Below are 20,145 nucleotides of genomic sequence, written 5' to 3' on the forward strand. Positions count from 1 at the left end.
ATATTAGGAATCAAGTATTGTAGGCAACAATATTTTCCAAAGTAATTTCCTTATATCTAACTGTCCCTTCCTTTTTTTTTTAATTAAAGATTTTATTTATTTATTTGACAGAGAGAGAGAGAGCACATGAGAGGGGGAGGGTCAGAGGGAGAAGCAGACTCCCTGCTGAGCAGGGAGCCCGATGCCGGCCTCGATCCCGGGACTCCAGGATCATGACCTGAGCCGAGGGCAGTCGCTTAACCAACTGAGCACCCAGGCACCCTGTCCCTTCTCCTTCTGCATCGGTAAAGTAGAAAAGTGGACCATGTCAGGACACATTTCTCTGAAATACCCCCAGTCATCAGTACCTCAATGTTGAGTACCTCTGTTTTTTCATCATTAAAATAGAAATTTGAAAGGATTTATCTTTTGAACTTACTTTGATCTTTTAAATCAAAGAAAATAATTACATAAAGGTAACATTAGAAAGAAACCATCCTTCCTCTTCATTTTATTTAGAAAGAAGTTTACTAAAGTTGGTCTTTACTTACACACCTAATAAGAACACATTGTTATTAATGTGTTAATAATTAACACTACATTGTTAATAATAACAACTACATTGATGGGCTATGTAGCACAGGGTCAAAGACCAAAAAAGATTCTATACTTCTGATAAACCAGAAACTCAACCTTTAATATCTCCTAATGATAGGGTTGAAAAGATTCCTACAAATATTTTTGTAGGATTTAACCCAGTATTTGTCTACTTCTACTCTTTTTATCCTAGAAATCTAGTATGTTCACATGACTCTACAACCACTGAACAAGAGAATGATGGTTAGTCTAAAGGTTAATGCTAGTGAACTATAAGTTGCACTGCAATTTACTTTAAACAGAAGAAATACAAGTGAAATACCAGTAATAACAGTAAATTTTAAATACTAGTAAATACTAGTTTTTAAAAAAATGTCCAACCACCATGGTACCCAATGTATTTTGTCATATAGCTATAAGACTGAGACAACATACATCAATTAACTTAACCATTAACAACAAATTACCATTACTCTTAATTTTGGATTATACCTGTGTGTATATACACACACATATACCCACTCCAATACCACATCATTCAGAGACAGGCTCTTCTCTAAGTTCTCATACTTTACTGTGCCTCAGAATCCCCCACAGGCCTTTGTTAAAGCAGACTGCTGGGTTTCCACCCCAGAGTTCCTGGTTAAGTCTACAGAGAGACCCAAGAATCTGCATTTCTAATGAATTTCCGGGTGATGCTGATGTTACTGGCTCAGGGACCACATTTTGGGAACCTCTACTATAAGTGATCTGTGAGACTCAAAAGGCAACTGCAGAGAGAGACAGAGAGAGAGGGAGATAATTATATAAAAGGTGACACTGTAGTTATTAAATTAATGAAAAGAGAGGGAGAGGGCAAGCGGGCAAGAGTACACTCTCAAGAGAGAAAGAGAAAAAGACATGCAGTTCTGGCGAAGGAGGCAGCAGATAAAAGTGAAGACAGATTATCTTCTTCCAACCTGATACTTGCCCTTTATCTTGCTGGTTAGAAAAAACTAAGAAATCATGGGGCACCTGGGTGGCTCAGTTGGTTGAGCCAGGGTCTTGGGATCAAGCCCTGCATCAGGCTCTCTGCTCAGCTGGGAGTCTTGCTTCTCCCTCTATGCTCTTTCTCCCAAATGAATAAACAAAACCTTAAAAAAAAAAAAAACACTAAGAAATCAACAAAGACTTCTCAAATGACAATTAACTGACATACAAACCTGTTCACGTTTAAAAGGCTAGATAGATTGTTCCCATTACAAGTTTTCTTAAAACAATATTGCCAGGAACTCTTCAGCCTTACAATACCCCTAGATGGGACTACTTTCAGGAAGACACTGAAGGGGCACAGAAGTTAGCTAATGAGTTTTCCATATTAATAAAAAAAAAAAAATGAACGCTCACCAGTAAAACATGGGTGAGCAATGATAATCAACAAACAACTACAATATGCAGAAAATCTACACTTGGAAACACTGTGTTTGGAATTTGTCAAGTATTAAAATTTTATTTAAATGAAAGTTTTTCCTTTTAAGTTACTGAGCCACATAAAGGGAAAATATTATTTTTATTAGAATTTGAACAAATGTTGCACAAAGAAAACATTTTAACAAAATCGTATGGTGGCATAACAAACAAAAAACAGCCAAAGATGTGTAAAAGAAATATAAGGTGGAAAACTGTTAAATATCTCATGATCCAGTGTAAACACAAGAAGTCTAAACTTAAAAACCAAACAAGCACAACCATAAAACAAAAAGTTAATGTTTGTGCTATCCTAACCAGACACATTCTTCAGCAAAACTTTAAAAGGCAGTTATATTTTACAGTATTCAATCTTATTTCTGACTTTTTCAGAAACAGACTATTTATATAATTCAACCTCACAGTTGAAAGTTTAAGCACTGAGAAATAATTATTCTACTAACTGAAATGACAGGTGAGACAAAACAATTGATTAGTCTTTCATGCTGTATTTTCAACTGCAGTAAGGGCCTGATCCAACCAAAAGAAGCCGGAAGCAGTTCAGAGTTCTTTTCTAATGCCCAAGGAACATCTCTGCCCAGTCTGACTGCCATAGTATTGTTATCCTAGAAACAACAGAGCACTCTCAGGGACCAATGTTGGAAGAGAAGACACAATAGAAGTTTGATATTTTATAGCAAAATAACTTGTCACCACTTCAGACTACCAAATACCAGAAGTTACTTAAAACAAATTATTTAAGTATTCCCCATCTTTGCAACTTATTTCTAAATACTGATATATTCATTTTTTTAATTGACCACATCAGGTTAATAATAGTGTAAATCAATTTGAAAACTACAATTAAGTACTTCAAGAATAGGACTTTGCATATTTTTCTCTTATACCTTATCTTTACACAAAGATACAATTCTTACTATTTTGGTAGAGAAGTCTATGGGAAATAAACCTGGAAATGTTTTAAGATTGTCAACCGAGACAGGTTTCTCCATTTCATGATTGTCATCTTACAAAGATACCAAATTTCACATTGTTAAATATCTTAAAACAGTATAATTGTGATTTTTATAAACAAACAGAGGCAAAAATTCTAAATGCTTAGGAAAGAAAGTTAAGCCCTTTGCATTCCGAATATTTGAAATTTATTCACACAATATGCCCAATCTGAACTTTAAATGAGGTATATTTTCTTCTTTCCAAATATCAAAAGCCTAGCAAACACATCATACCGTGAACAGTTTCAAATTAAAATAAATTCACAGACTTTGTGTTGGTTTTCATTTTAACCTGTCATAAAACACGCTGCCGTGAGTCTTTGGATGTGGTGTCTAAGAAAAAAGGAAGTTGCACATGGTCACTCTCTGTATGACAGTTGCAAATACATAAGGTGAAAACAGTTTTGTGGGTATTTTTAGAACATGATAAATGCATTACCAAACACTAGTCATGATTTTAAATATTATGTAAATATACAGTAAAGATCATCTATGTATCCACGATCATGTAAGGGGAGCACTAGAAAATAAAAATCTTATAATGATCTTATGGCAGTCCTTAAGCAACTGAATGTCTTTATCTGAAAAACCTATGCTGCAAAAATTTGAATCAAAGTTTTGCTTTCTGAATGCATGGGTTATAACCCACAGAAAACATGAGGGACAAATTGTTTGGTCAGGATCTTGTTAAACTAAGAAACAAAAAATTTAAAAACCAAAATATGCACACCATTAAAAATACTAATTCTGAAAATATGCAGCTAAAAATTAAATCACCCTGTCCAGCAAGTTCCAAAAATTTCACACATTTCAAACATTAAGGCAACTTTTTTCCAACTAAACAGTACTTTATAAAAATATATGTCACTTCAAAACATTATATACATAGTGGCAATAAATTTAGCTAGTTGTAATCTTTAATACATTAATAAAGTATCACATATTACAAAGAAATTATACTAGGTGTCTGCATGTATGTGCAAGTGGAGCTACAGTTTTTAAAGTACAGGTTTTAAAACTGAGCGAAGTGAACGTCCCTCTTTAGTGAGTTCTCGTGTCACACACATACACGGTAATGGGATTGCTTCCTCCCGTTTCTCTACAATATTGTAACTGCATTTCTTCAAGTGGTCAGCCATGCTTAGGATGTCAGCAAATTTCCATTCATTAACAGAACAAAATGCAGTACTGAATCGCCATACCTAAAAGAAAATTCTATTTCAGATTTAAACAAGTCAATTTAAAGAATCAAAATACACTTCTTACTCCAACTGCAAACATTTCTACTGTTAGAGAAATATCCAATATAAAGTTCCAAGCAGTTAGCTACAAAACTGAAAAGGAGTAAATCCATTTGGAGGCAGATCTGTTTATTAAATACTTGTAGGAAAAATCACTTCTATGACATTTTAACTTCAATAAATGCAGTAACCAAAAAGAAATAAAAAGCAAAATTCAACATTAAAAACTATATCCAACTTGGCTTATTAAGCAATTTTTTAGAAGATTTTATTTATTTGCGAGAGAAAGAGAGAGAGTATGCACGAGTGAAGGGAAGGGGAGAGGGAGAGAGAGAATCTCAAGCAGACTCCCCAGCTGAGCACACAGAGCCAAAGTCAGACGCTTAACCTACTGAGCCACCCAGGCGCCCCTAAGCAATTAAAAATCATAACCTCGTAAATTCAGAGGTACTTCCTAAAATAATATATTGCACACTCTTCTCTCATCCTATCCAATTGGCCATATAGAGTTATTCATAGTCTGGAGATAGTGATGATACATGTGTTATTTTTTTCCCCAAGTTTTTCTTCCATTCCTATGACACTATATGAGGTATACTAAAAAAAAGACTAATATGGGGCGCCTGAGTGGTATAGTCGGTTAAACAACTGCCTTCGGCTCAGGTCATGATCCCAGGGTCCTGGGATCGAGCCCTGCATTAGGCTCCCTGCTCAGCGCAGTCTGTTTCTGCTTCTCCTTCTTTTGCTCCTCCCCCTACTCACGCTTCCCCCCCCACTCAATCTAATTAATAAATAAATAAAATCTTTCAAAAAATACACTAATATTTTGCCAAGGTACCTTATGATTCCACTATTTATAAGTACCAAAGGTAACTCTGTAATATTCATGAATACAGGTAATTTATTCAAAATGTTTCTGAAAATTTACATAAAACTTTTGTTAAATTAATCTTATTTTATTCCAAATCATTGTGAAATGCATTTCTAGGCAAAAATTCACCTGCTATCCCTATTCATGTGTCTGTTGGTAAAAATATGAGCTACTTCCCTTTACCCACTCAGCAGCTCCAAGCCTTGAAACACTGTCATCTTATTAGCTCAGCAAGGACAGTTGTGGCACCTTCTCACCTTCACAGTTCTAAATATAAAGCTTCCTGAACACAGGAAATAAGCACAAATGGAGGAGAGACCCAGGTAACAAGCAAGAATGGGATAGATCAGGCCCAGGCATCCTAGCTAAGCTCATCAACAGGAAAATGGTAGAGCACTCTGAATGCACAGTACACAGCAGATACTCTAGAAAGTGGCCGTGGATTGGAGGAGAGCCCTCAGCACTCATTAGAGCTTCTCAGGAAAGAAGGGCAATGCCTTCCAAGGTGGCTAGATGCCTTCAAATTCCCTGAGAACACTTTTACTTTTCAGCTGGCAAGAGAAATCACCACTGCTCAGCACAAAGGGTACTTACTCCCTATATTCCTTAGGGTTGTATCAATTACGCCTCCTGGGGAGTTCTTTCCCAGGAGTCCACGAAGGTCTAGAGAGTAGCTACCAATAGACACTACAGATATCACTAGCCTCCCTTACAATTACCTATACCTATAAAACTACAGAAGAATTAGGAATTTTATTAAGCCTCAGCAAAACAAATTCATGAAAGACTCAATGGTGGCAGACAGTCACCCCATTTCCACAAGGGTCTGGTGAAACAAACTCAGAAAAAAATGGATGATTCTCATCTCCTGCACGAGGCTTCTTAGCAATGGGCCAATTTTTCGTTCAGAAGTCTTCCTCAAGTCTTTACTTAGTGCCCACGATATGGCAGTGCTGTTCTAGGCAGCAGATGTTTCGGTTCCCAGAGAGTCTCACTTTTCAAGGAACTGATAGCCTAATGAAACTGGCAAGTCATCAGTGAATTACAATACAGCATGAGAGTGCTCTAGCAGGGATATACAGAGTAGGGGACTCTTATGGGGCACCACACGAACACAGAGCAGTACACCTCCCTGAAAGCTTCAGGGAGGGGTTCCAGAGGCTCTCCTGAAGAAGTAAGATCTGTAGAGTGAGCAGGCTATATAGCGAGAAGATGAAGATCACATGCTCGAAAGACAGGTTCCCTAGGTGTGAATCCATCAATTAGTTGGACAAGTTACTTCAACTCTCTAAACTTCAGTTTCTTCATCCATAAAATAAAGAGAGTAGATTAAATAGGTAAACAGAAGTAAAATGCTTATTAGCACACTGTCTAGCATATTGCCAATGCGCAGATGTAGGTACTGTATTAGGGATAGCACATTTGAAGGCCTTAGGGCAAGACGTCAAGAAAGAAAACATCAGGAAACTGTAAGTAAACCAACATAGCTGGAATATAAAATGACAAGAGTAAACTGAGGAGGTAAGTAAGGACAAGATTATAAAAAGTCTTAAATGGTTCTTTAAGGAGTCCTTCTGTGTCCCAGAGCAATGAACAAGCATTAAAGTTTTTAAACACTACAGTGTAAGAACTGTATTTAAGAAAATATTTATCACTCTAGTCCTTACATAGAGAGTATGTTGGAGAGGGACCCAATTAGGAACAGAAACCCAGTCAGGCTCTTGTGGTAACCGAGAGAGAGCTGAAGGGGACAGAGGTAGGTAAATGGCGGTGGAAACAGTAAAGTAAACCTGAGAGGTGGGAAGAAGGGAGACTCAAGAGGACTTTATGATTACCCAGATATGGAAATAAAGGGGAAAAAAAGAAGTCAACCTTAACTCCCAAATTCCTAGTTTAGGCAATTTGATAGATGATAATGCCACTTGCAAGATTTTTTTAAATTAAGCTTTTTCCTAGCTCTTTTTAAGATTTTGTTTACTTATTTATTTGAAAGAGAGAGAGAGAGAGAGAGAATAAGTAAAGGGGAGGGGCGGGGGGAGAGAGAGAGAGAGAGAGAGAGAAGCAGACTCCCCGCTGAGCAGGAAGCCTGACGCACCTGACGCAGGGCTCAATCCCAGCATCCAGAGATCATGACCTGAGCCAAAGGCAAACGCTTAACCGACTGAGCCACCGAGGCACCCCGCCACCTGCTGAGATTAAGAGGGACAGAGGGGCACCTGGGTGGCTCGGTCAGTTGACCATCCGACTCTTGATTTCGGCTCAGGTCATGATCTCAGGGTAGTGAGACTGAGCTCCACAACAGGCTCTGCACTCAGTGCGGAGATTCTCTCTTTCTCCCTCTGGCCTTCCCCACTGTGCATGCAAGCTCTCTAAAATAAATAAATCTTAAAAAAAAAAAAAGAGGGATAAAGATGTGGAATGGGTTGGACATGTTGAGTTTGATGAAGCTGTGAGATAATCAAGTGGAGATGCTTATATACAAGGCTCTGGAGTTCAGGAGAAAGTGGCTGGGATATAGATGTGTAAGTAATCTGTATAAATGATGGCAATTTAAACTCCAAGAGTAGATAAGATTTTCTTCAGGAATAGAATGCCCAGAAAATACTTCACCTCATAGGTCAATACTAGTGGGCAAGGACAAAATGAGACTATGCTCAGAGTGTCCCATCCCAAATGGAAGAAAGACACCAAGTCCTCTGTATGTGTATACATACATATACACAGCGAGTATGAAACTTTCTGCCACCAAAATTCCCATTTGGAAAAAAAAAATCATAAAATAAATAGTGTGTTCATTTGTTGGTCAAAGCCTCAGAAGAACACAGAAGATGCAGAATTCTGAAAAGCTGGAGCAATAAGTAAAAGTCAGAGAAAACCTAAGGGTGGTAAGAACAAAGTATCCAGAAATTTGAACCCTGTGCAACCAAGGTAAAATTTACCAAATTTTTTCTACTTTATAAAATGCAAAATGTCATATTATAAGTTGTTCTAATATAAAAAACTCCTGCAATAAAAGATACTTATAATGTCTTCTAGTTTCTATTAGATAGTGCCTCAAACAGAAGGTGGGCAAAAGTAGGGGCGCCTGGCTGGCTCAGTCAATACAGCATGCAACTCTCGATTTCAGGGTTTTGAGTTTGAGCCCCATGTTGGGTGTAGAGATTATTTAAAAATATAATAATCATAATCATAATAAAATAAAATGTGAAAAAGTAATTTTCACAAAAGAAAAATGGTGGACTCAAGACTTGCTCCCAGATCTGCCTAAATCTCCAGTTCAAGCCTCCAATATGCAACTCTCTCTTGTACCGTACTAACCCAGAGCCCTCCACCAACAATATCAAATCCAAGTATCCTACTCTTTCCTCCCACTTCAACCTAACACATTTCCACATCCATCATGTTTTCTAGCCCCCAAATACTCCATTGGTCACTTACTAGTGTAGCAGTTATAATTTTTCTCATTTCTCCCTATTTAAGTTCTACCTGAAATAACTAAGAAAGAAGTTGCTAGGAATGGAGAGAAACTGCCAATTGTAAGCAGCAGAAAACCTTCTCCTTGCTTCCTCCATTGTCCTATGGTGAAAATGTTTCAGATGGAGCTCAAATTGGAAGGTGGTTAACATGGACTCAAAAGGAGCTGTTACAGAAGAACTGAGTATAGAACTGCTCAACTGAAAAAACAAGTGACCTCGGCCATATTAGATTAGAACTGGGATGTCTGTAATAAATATGTGATTATGACAAATAATTCTAACCTCGTTTTTCATTAGCTATTATTTTTAAAAAGTCTGTCAGATTAAAGTGTAAGTTTTAAGATGGTCAATTTCTCAACAAGATCTTAATTTTATTAATTCTGCAACATTGTCTACTGTATGTCAAATAAGGAGATGATACAGTTAAGATTAAACTAACCTTTTCTTTTATTTGCCATGACGAATTTCCTTCTGGATACTTCCTTTTTCCCCACTGCAGTATGACCATTCCACGAGACTGAAGCAGGCTGCCACACACATCCCTCATTAACCGGGATACACAGGAGAGCTGGCATAAACTGAAGCCATCAAGAAAGCCTGCAATATGTTGCAGGACCTCAAAAGGAAGACTACTTAGATGGTCACTATGCAATCCCAACACACAGTTTCTAGCAGGCTCTACTAATACTGTGGATACACATGGCTGAACTCCAAAGGACCTCAAATGGCGGTCATGTATAATCTTTGCTCCTTGTGTTGATGGGCAAAATCTACGCTGAGAATAGGTACAACCGTAATATGCTAAAGGACACCTCTGTTCCATCCAGCCATTGAGTCCAGCATGAATGTCACCATGCACATTCTTAAAATGTGAAGAAAATTCTTTTCTTCTAAATAACTGCCCACAAACAAATGTAAACATTGAACGCTGCTTGGGTTGGTACCTAGCAACACATTCCAATACTAAATCCAGCCCAAGTGTCTGAAAAGGACTTGGATTTGAAAGCTGTGGGTTGGCATGATCACAAGCTGAAGCTGAAGCTATTTCCCCAACCATTGTATTGGTAGCTAATATTGCAGATGGAAGTGAAAAAGTCTGAGTCCCAAAGTCAATGTGATAAACATCAACCATGCGACTATCAGATATACCCCTCCCACCTGGAGAATCTCCTAGACAAAACAGCAATGCTGCTGTGATTAGATCTATTCCTTGGAGGCCCATTGGATCTTCTGCAACTTCCAAATCTGATGTATCTACTGCTTTATCTTCTTTTGGTTTAGACCAACATGAGTTAGAAAGAAATTTGAATGAAGGAGGATGACTGAAAGATAAGACATCCACATTCCTCAAGTCCCCTAAGTCTACTTTTCTCCAACACAATGCTCCTTCATCCTCATCATCTGGCATGAGGATATGCTGAACAGTGCCATTAGGCAAAGCACCAGATGGTATTACTTCCCTAAGTTGTGCTGCTACTGAAAGTGAACTGGAAGGTTGTGAAGTGCCATCTGATGCTATACATTCTCCATTTGTTAAGTTCCTTTGTTTTGAATCACCATGTAATTTCTGATTTGGGTCTATGGCCTGTGTACCTATATTTTCCAAAGAAAAGCCATTACAAAGAGAAGTGCCATAAGAACTGGTATTCGAGTCACACAATAAATCACTTGAACCATTTTGTTCAGACTGGACATTCAGACTTGTGTCACTATGGTCAATTCCACCTACTGCTCCTATCTCATCCTCATAAAAATGGTCCTGGTCTTTCAAGGGTCTATTCTGCAAGCTTCCTCTGGTGTCTTGCTCTTCATTCATTTCATCTGGGGAAGCGCGAAGAAGACTTGTACTCAACATGCCACTGTCTCTTGCGGCAGTACTCAAGATATCTAAAGCAGCAGCCAAACTTCTGGTTGTTTCTACCGTTGCTTGATAAAGTGCACCGTAAGATTCTTCATCAACAGACACCAAACCATTAGCATGTGGTATTTCTGGGACACTTGATTTAACGGAGATCTGTTCTCTAGGTTCGGATACTTTATCAGTCGCTTTTGACATCATGGTGGCTACTTTGAGAGATTCCAAAAGCATCCTTTGGTCTTGAAGGGCCAAAGCCATATCTAATTGTGCCACTTCATCAACATCTCTGCTTAGATTTTCATACGATTTCCGATCTGCATAACTAACTGGCCATCGGTTCCACTCCATAGTACAGCACACCACACTTGCGGGACACATTTCTAGATGTTCAGCAACTTTATTTCGAGCCATTGTAAATGGACAGCCGAAGTCACTATTTAAGCAAGGCACACGTTCAAATGGACATAAAAGTCGATGCTCATCAGCTTTACAAGAATGGAAAACTGCTCCACACACCAACGGACAACCAATCAAGTCACAGGAAATCCCAAGCTCTGGTCTGGTCATACAGCGTCTACTGACACAATTCACACAGTGCGAATGCAGCAGCTTCTCCTCCATGACGGCCCGTCCAGCTCTAGTTGTTGAGACGGAAAAAAGATAACAAGTTAGGCAAGAAGTGGTTGATTTTTAGAAATTGTTGAGTAACAAAAATCAAGTCATAAAGGTATATGTGTAAAATAAGCACACTTATCAAGTTTATTTTATATATAATCAATTCATCTTGAAACCACTTAAGCACTCATTTCAAGTAACAATGCAAAAGTTCATTTTTACATAGCATATAACAATATGCCTAAGCGGCCAAATGTCTCAAAATATAATGCTTAAATTCTAGTATACTGTGTAGTATACAAAAGGATGCTAAAAACAAATTAATGCATATTTGACTTTTAGATTTCAAAGAAGGCTTTAGCTTTTATATTTTAGTTTCAATTAAACTGGTTCGGAAGCACCCCATAGTACATTGACCTCATCATATTCCTGAAAGAATGATCTAAATTTCGTGAATATACTTAACTAAAACTATTAGAAGTTTTCTTTTTATTCCCTTCAAATATAGGAATTCATTTAAGATTTCATCTACTGATCACTCCTTCTACATATGCCTTAATACCTTCTACAACAAATCACCAGAGTAAGCCTTAATTAAAACATACAGGGAATTTACCCAGAAAATCTAAGTCTAGCTCCAGTTCGTGGCTATGGGCAAGTCACTTACTTCCGAGGGCCACACCTTCCATTCACTCATGCAACACCTATTTATTGTTTAACTACTATGTACCAGGCACTGTGTCTGGTGTGACAATATAAAAATTAGTAACTCCTCTCAAGGAGCTAGAGCAGGAGGTCAGAGAGACAACAGTAAAAATCATTTCACACTATTATGTGATCAATCTGACAGAGGTAAAATGGTAACACAGAGAAGACAATTATCACTATGGGTAGAGGCTAAAGAATTCACAGTAGTCTTCAAAGATGGGAAATCTTAAGCATAGGAGGGAAGAATTGGAAAGGAAGGGAAATACTCAGCGCTGAATTATCAACATATGTAAATGGAGAAAAACAAGAAGTAGCAAAACACATTCAGGGAACCTCAAGTTTCCCAGTATTGCTGGATCACAAGGTGAAATGCCAGGTAGCTGTGAGACATGGGGCAGGATGACAGAAATAAAGCAAATCATGAGGACTGTACTATATACTACTCTAAGGAGTCCAGACTTCAGGTAACAGGAATTCACTAAGGATCTGAGCTGAGAAATAGTATCTATAAAATAACAGAAGGGGTTTACAGATACCTAATGGTCTTTACTGCTTTTATCAAGAAAACTTTTATACAAAAATAGAGAAAGCATCAGCACAATATACTGATTTAATTATAATTATTAATCCTGTTCGATGTATCTTTGTCTATAATCTTCAACTTCTTTATTGGCTTGTCCCTATGAGAAGTAAAAACTTAAAAAACTATTTCATCTTTAAAAACCTAAATAATAAAACAGTATCTCTCTTCTACTACTATTCTTTTTTCCTAGTCAAGCTTCCAGAAGAAAAAAAACAATTAAAAAAAAACAATAAAAACCCTTCATTTCTCCCATATACTCTTCATCCCTGTAATCTGGCTTTCTTTTAGCCAACAGTCATTAAAACTGCTCTGAGACCCTTGGTGCTAAATCCAAAGGGCATTTTTTCTAGACCTCATCTTCCTTGGCCATTTACCTCATTATGCTGACTACCCCCTCCTTTGTGAACTATTTGTCTTTCCTTAGGATGATACATTTCCCTGGTTTCCTCCCTACCTTTTTGGTTATTCCGTAATCTCTTTTTCTAAAATATTCCTCTTCTCCAGGGATCATGTCACTTCTTCCTCATTCTATTCATTCTCCCTGGGTGCTCTCAATTTCTCAAAAGCTTCAATTACCACCCATATGCTGAAAACTTACCTCTTGCCCAGATCCTTCTCCCAGACTTCAGACCTCTACAGCCAATTACTTATTATACATCTCTACCTCCATACGGGACAAGCAACTCATCGCAACATCTCCCAAATTAAATTACGTTGTAATAGGTAATAATTTTCTGGGTAAGAAGTTGATTCTTAGCCTATTTTCTTCACTTCAGTGCATAAAAGATTACCAGCTCTCTGACATATTTTTCCATAAATGCTATCTGGGTTTCAGGTGGTTAATGTAAACTAATTAATCCTGAAATTGCTATTTATTTTTGTCCAGTCCAGGGCTGATTTTCCTCAAACAATAACAAAAGTCTACCTCATACTGACAGAGCTCTACTGATTAAGTAGAACAGTTCTGAGTTGATATGATGGCACTTACTGACGCTGGGGGGCAGGAAGGAGGCGGGGAGAACAAGGCATGCATTTAACAACAAAACTGTATTTTTTAATTGTGTTTAAAAATTACAAATACGGGGCGCCTGGGTGGCTCAGTCGGTTAAGCGACTGCCTTCGGCTCAGGTCATGATCCCAGGGTCCTGGGATTGAGCCCCGCATCGGGCTCCCTGCTCAGCGGGAAACCTGCTTCTCCCTCTCCCACTCCCCCTGCTTGTGTTCCCTCTCTCGCTGTGTCTCTCTCTGTCAAGTAAATAAATAAAATCTTTAAAAAAAAATTAAAAAAATAAAAATAAAAAAATAAAAATTACAAATACTTCTGAATGTTTATCCCCATACATTTTCTAGGTTAAGACAGAACCTGTAAGTTAAACACAGACATGCTAAAAGGGTCATAACAGAAGAAATGACAGACTAAAGATGACAAACATTTGTAAATTAAGCAGATGTTCAAAGAGAAATGTTAGTAAGAATTAAGGCAAATGTCATAGAGTGATTAGACTGTGAAAACAGCTGTAGCTTTCTTATTTTGCAACAACTAGAGGGAGTTCATCTCACATGCTGAGGGTTATAAGCTTGACTGTTATTAAGAGAGAACCTAAAAATACAAGCAGTTCCAAAGAAGTGACCACTGCTCTCATAACTTGTAGGAACACTTTATGTTATGTGCACATCACATGACCACACCAGGCAGAACATATCTCAAAAACATCACTTAATTCAAAACTGTTTAAAATAGCAACTGCTACAAACAACTAAGTTAAATGCAAAACAATAACTTTGAAAGGAAGACATAGAGGGCTCTCTAGCTTCAAAATAGTTTGTTCCACACTACTCCCCTTGGAATAAGAAAAATGTTTCAAAAATAAAAATAAAAGCATCCACAGCAATGAGGCTACAATATTTATTTATTGAAGTAGACTGAGAAGGAAAAAAGCACACTAATTATGTACCAATTTTCTCCTTACATATACCATTTCATTCGGTGTCCTTTAATCCTCTTAACAACCCAGAGGAAACTGAGGTTCAGACAGGCTTAAGGGACTCGCCCAAGGTCATCTCCCTGGTAAATGGCAGAGCTAGGACTTCAATCTATATCCGACCAATGCATCTGGACAACAACAGATCTGTTTACTCATAAAAGTTTAAGAAAATAGGCAGCACTTTAGTAACTGGTGATCCAATTTTAAGATGTTATTTGAGGAATGGAGGTTACACAACTTTACCTGCAGTTTATTCCAACACTTGATCACCCCTGTGGTCAAGAAAGTCTTTTTGGTCCTTTGTAATTACAGTAACACATAACTTTGCTTTGAATATCAGTGTTTAAAACTATTTTTAAAATAACTTGCATTTATAATAGTACAAACTTACAGAACAAGAATATAAATTTAGCAATTCTCAAAACAGCAAAGTAGGAATCAAGTTTAATTCCATTTTACAAGTAAATATATTACAAAGTAAGTTAAGAAAAAGCACTGGATAATAACCAAAGAGTATTCTGGGGATAGAATCCTCAGCTTCAGAATTTAAAATTTCCAGATCCATCCTTTTTCTAATCAAGATCATTACCGGATTAAAATGCCTCCATAAGGTATTCTGCAATTGCTCATAAATCCTGCGACGGGTTTAAAACATCTGTCCCTGATTTATCAGTTGAACAGTGACACAGCAGGCCCATTAGAAAACATGTTGTTAAAACCGAGGCTTCAAGTTCAAGATAAGCTTAATTTAAGACTCCTCAATATTAAGTTTTCTTAAACCCTCTGGAAAAAGAATCTTAGCATTCCAAATAACATCTCTATAATTTACACTTAAAGTTGAATGGCTGGAAAAAGTCTCATTAGACTAGAAAATATTTGTAAATGATTAAATACTTTATAATAGTTTCAATTTTCTCCAATAGAAATTCTTGGCCAACTCATACTCTGTGACTGACAAGCAATCCATAAAAATAGTTCTAAGACATGGCATTCTCCCATACAGTGAAAGGAGGCCTTGTCATTTAAAGCTATTTCTATACATAAAAATAACTGCCCTCAAAAAACCATTTCTTTATTTTTCCAGATTCATTAAAATAATTAAGGAGATAAATAAAGCATTGCAAGTTAGCGTGATTTTAAAATATGCTAAGTCAAGTCACCCAAAGCACTCAACACAGCCTGCTGCTATGTGTGCCTCTGTTACCAAGACACATGTACACATGCGCAGCACCCCCCCCCCCAACTGCTGCCTCAAATCTTTAAGTCTCAGCTTAAATGTTACTTTCCACATACCAAAGTCAAGGTATGGATCCCATATTATGCTGTGTGCTCAATACACATTGCATTTTTCCTTGTAAAACTAGTCACAACTCTAAGTAAATCATTATCCTTTAATATCTGCCCCGACAGGAAAACAGGAAAACTATAAGCTCCATGAAGGAGGCAGGACCATCTCTTGTCTCATCCATTCTTGTGTTTCCTATATTCCAGACTGTGCCTAATTGGAGCTTCACTTATTTTAGAAACATAAATAAATGAAAAGATTATACTGTAAGAAACAGCCAAATGGATTCCAAAACAAAATGAGATTTTTGATTTCATAGAAAACTACATACTTCATGAAAAAATACAACCTTACAGACCTAGTATTATACAATCAGACTGAGTCAAAATTATACCTTATTGTACCAGTTACAAAAAGGCAATAGTGCTCCAACATTTACTGAGTACCTAAGTCATATGTTCCAAGCATTATATATTGAGAAAGATAAATCGTCTATGAAAAAGCAAGTCAAAGGGAAAAGGAAGTCAAAGAAAGTTAATTTCAACCTTCCATTATTTTAAAATCTTAAAAAATGGTCATAGAAGGCATACAAGTAAACGTTTACCAGTATACTGTTCCACTATTTTAACTCCCTAATCAACTCTGTGCTCTGGTTATTGGTTACTTGAATATAGAAGGCATCAGCTTCAAAAAGAAAAGCAGAGGTGGAGGAAGGTGTCCACACATGTTGCACGTGCCTGAGTAGGTACTGGGCTAACAAAAGAAGCTCAAAAAAGGAAGTGGTACCAGCCGACTGCTTAATATTGCAGTTAATATGGTACTAGATGAAACAGAATTCCACTCAAACAATAAAATGTTGCTTCAGTGTGAGGATGAAATGGAACTATAGACAGACTTGTTCCATTAGTTAACACAAGTAAGTCCATGACTGAAATTTTACATTTAGCAATCAGTTATAAGCTCCTCTAAGCAAGTCTCATCCTTCTTGTACAGTCGGAGGTACTAGTCAGAGTAATACAATTAATTGTACAATTAATATTAAATACAAACACCTCCTGGCTGATTTGTGATCAAATGCAATCAGTTTTAAAGACCATAATAAATCTATACTCTCAGTTGGGACATCTTAACTGGTTTAAAAGGGGCGGAGGGTGGTGGTGACTAGGCAAGATTGAAAATCCTCTATCATTAAACTCCCAACTCAAAGCACATGCCCTCCTGATGAGTCCAAAATGGTTAAATGGGTTACACTGTATACATTCTTTTTATTAAACTTTAGTTCTGACTTTTTATAGAATGATGACCTAATTAAATGGAAAATGTCAAATTTTTCACCCTTCCAGTTATGATATAATAAAACATATATCTTCTATGTCTAAATACGGTCACGAGTAACTTATTCCAAAGTGAAAGTTCTAACTACTTGCAATGTTCTCCACTAAATAAGCAAATGAAATTATTACAGATTTACATCAGAAATTAAAATAATACTAATATCTAATACTCGGACCAGAACCTGTTTGTGCTGATACTCAGACAAAAATAATCCACCCAAATGGCGGTACTCAGCTTATTAAAATGGGCAGCATGGCATTGGGGAATGGGCTTCCAAGGAATCTCAGCTTTGTGACCATAAGGCAATTATTCTACTGTGAAAACAACCTAGAACTCTACAAAGGTTGGTTATAATTATGTGTGTGTCCAAAAGGATACAATGTATTCCTTACAAAAGGGGGGTACTTCACTTAACAGGACAGCCACATTTACATACACAAAGCTTTATGTAAAATTATTTTTTATATCAGGTCATTTACACTTATAAAGCTTATAAAAAGCAATTGTATGAGGAAATAACCTATGTTAACATTATCCACTCAAAAAATAAACAAACAGACACATACCCTTTCTGTAAAGGATTTTCAGAGACTGGGTTTTAATTGAGGTATGCTTATCTGTATTTAACTATATAGCTACCTACATTGCAAAAGCCATTAGCCCAATGCCAATCCCACGTATTTCATCAAACTGAATTTGAAATTAGATATTTTATATAGCCTTTTGATTGAGGACTTTGTCAAAGAATTCTACAAATACAATGTCCTTTTAATGAAACAATCATAGGAAATCAGTTAAAAGATGTATCCCAAATCATACAAAATAGCATAAGGGCTTAATCCCATTAAAAGTCACATTTCAGTAACATAGTATATCAAATAGTAAACACATATTAACCAACACCTATGTGGTGACCTCAAAGTACCTCTCTAACTATATACATTATCTCAAAGTATTACTGTCCTTTAATGGGTATTTTATTAGGACACTTTGTATTCTTTAGAAGTCTTCAGTGCTAGAGATGGAGAAATATTGGATTGAAATTAAATACCCAGCACACTTGGAATGCATAAAAGTTTGCCTATGTCGGAAACTCCAGTTCTCTGATAACACTCACAAAACTCCACCCACCTACATTTCCAGAATCACAAAAAAAAAAAGCTTATTGTCACTGCATTAAAGTATTAGATAAGAACGAATTGGCAACTTAAAAGTTACCAAAACACCATGTTATCCCTAATTAAGTTTCTGGAGTAAGAAACAGTGACTAAGCATAAAGAACAGTGATTCAGCCAAAACTGCATTAAAATTGAACCCTTAGAAAAATCCTAAACGTACATTTTATGCTATCCCTTTCCCCTTGCTGCGACGAAAACTGGAGTGTTTTCTAAAACCTTAATAAATATGAGCAAATGCAAAATCTGTTCCTGCTACTTGTGTGTCTAAAGGATACAACACAGTATTGAAATGCAACTGAAAGAAAGAAAGAAAAAAGGAAAAATTTAAAGGTTCAAAACGTTTGAGAAGTTTGTAGAGTTTTATGTTAATCTACACTGATATCAGAATGCCCATAAATAGCTTCATCTTGGATCAGAGTCAACAAAGTAATTATGGAATAAAAGGTCAATTCCTTCCCAACCATCTTTCATCTGGGACTTACGACACGGCTCAGAAAGAAAAGAGGGGAAGGGAGTAGAAAAACCATGGTAAACAACATACTGCTCTGCCAGTCTCTCTCAAAGACACACGTTAAAAACATACTCAAAGGAGATTACTCTGAATTCAACGTGCACTCGATGGCCCCCTTCCAAGCAGTGTTCCATGGGACAGGACACAAATAACTTGGAAACGGTCATACCCCTCAGACCTAGAAAATCAGGAAGTTTCTCTTTAATAAGGGCTGCGGCTAAGACGAAGATCCGCTCACTACCATGAATGGAAAAGTTCCCAACTTCACTCATCCCGTGAAGACAGTAGATGATGCCTCCCAATTTTACTTTAACCCGTCCGTCCCCAAACAACCCAAGTTTTTAACAGGCAAAAGGAAACAGAAGCCGCGTTTTCAAGGTTCTTTTAGGGCTTCCCAAGTTTACCTCCCGCTTCACCCCTCCCTCCCCTGCATACAGACAGACCAGCAGGCCAGGTGACACGGGGGTCGGCCCCCGGCTCTGGGTCGCCATTTGCTGGCCGCCTCCACGGCGGGCCCGGCAGGACGGCTCGCGCGGACGCCCACGCCGCGGACGCCCTCTCCGCGCGCCAGGACGGCCGGCCCGGAACCCGCAGGGCCGGCGCGGGCGCTGCTTATTTACTCCGCCCAGCCCCGGGCTGCCGCCGCCCGGGCTGCCGGCCTCGCACGGCCCGGCCGCCGCCTCCGTCCTCGGCGAAGCCCGCGCCGCGCCGGCCTCCAGACACTCACCGCCCCGCGCGGCCGAACCGCAGCCCAGGCCCTGGGTGCCGACGCCGCCGTGCTCGGCTGCACCGCGCGGTCCCTGCCGCTCGGCGCCCCACAGCCCCGTGCGGTCCGCCTCCTCCTGGCCTCTCAGCCCCGCCGGGCCGCCGCCTTTTCTCCTCTAGTCCAGCTCTTCTGCCTCCTCCCCCGGCAGCCGCCCTCCTCGCGCGCCCCGCCCCGCCCCGCCCCGCCCCGCCCCACCCACCGAGCGGCGGCGGCTGCTGCGAGCCCGGCGGGGACGCGCACGCCGAGCCCGGCGGGGACGCGCACGCCGAGCCCGGCGGGGACGCGCAGACCTCCCACAGATGCTCAAAGCGAAGCAGGAGGGTGGGGTCTCAGGAGTCCTGGGCTTCGCGCGTCTAGCGAGGGGATTTCCTCTGGGCTCCACGTGCCCTCCCCGACAGTGCTACCAAATCTTGTTGGACTTTAGCATCTTGTGTTCCTGGAAGGAATCCTAGACCCGCAGTTTCGGAATTGAGGAAACAGGCCCATGCAGACTGGCGTGTTTATCTCCCTAAATTGTAGGATAAGCAGCAGATCCCTCAATTCTCAGTGCGGTGCTCTTCCCATTAGGTCATATTTAGGAGGAAGCGGGGCAGCTCTCTTTGAAGATTTTTGAAGCTTGCTGCCACAGGCCTTCCTGCCTGCTGACTCAATGCACCCGAGTCCTGTAGCTTAGTGTCCTTTGTAGGGTTCTACCT

The 20,145-nt window shown here is 38.8% G+C and overlaps 2 protein-coding genes across 3 annotated transcripts in view; both read right to left on the reverse strand.

Moving 5' to 3' along the window:
- EPM2A (EPM2A glucan phosphatase, laforin) overlaps window positions 1-1,709 on the reverse strand; it is a 144,123-nt gene extending 142,414 nt beyond the window's left edge. The window contains exon 1 of the mRNA XM_073894048.1: window positions 1,591-1,709. Within this exon, the coding sequence (XP_073750149.1) occupies window positions 1,591-1,639 (49 nt within the window). The 5' untranslated portion in view covers window positions 1,640-1,709. The remainder of the gene's footprint in view (window positions 1-1,590) is intronic.
- Window positions 91-19,587, reverse strand: FBXO30 (F-box protein 30). Of its 2 annotated transcripts, none has more exons than XM_025866289.2 (3): window positions 19,412-19,587; window positions 9,066-11,121; window positions 91-4,240 (listed from the first exon to the last, which is right to left on the reverse strand). In XM_025866289.2, the coding sequence occupies exons 2-3, from the start codon at window positions 11,103-11,105 to the stop codon at window positions 4,037-4,039; spliced, it is 2,244 nt and encodes a 747-aa protein (XP_025722074.1). In that variant the 5' UTR covers window positions 11,106-11,121; window positions 19,412-19,587; the 3' UTR covers window positions 91-4,036. The 2 variants fall into 2 exon arrangements, with proteins under 2 accessions (XP_025722074.1, XP_073750147.1); XM_073894046.1 differs by lacking the exon at window positions 19,412-19,587 and adding an exon at window positions 19,128-19,252.
- Window positions 19,588-20,145: the final 558 nt, after the last annotated feature.

The sequence above is a fragment of the Callorhinus ursinus genome, unplaced genomic scaffold (assembly GCF_003265705.2).
Source record: "Callorhinus ursinus isolate GAN/ISIS: 27379988/994484 unplaced genomic scaffold, GSC_fseal_2.0 scaffold6, whole genome shotgun sequence".
NCBI lineage: Eukaryota > Metazoa > Chordata > Mammalia > Carnivora > Otariidae > Callorhinus > Callorhinus ursinus.

Excerpts from the sequence above, each read along its gene's own strand:
- FBXO30 (XM_025866289.2), bottom strand. The coding sequence starts at position 11,105 with ATGGAGGAGAAGCTGCTGCATTCGCACTGTGTGAATTGTGTCAGTAGA. Across the intron at positions 4,241-9,065 it reads CATGGCAAATAAAAGAAAAG|GTATGGCGATTCAGTACTGC; the intron begins GTTAGTTTAATC and ends ATTTTCTTTTAG.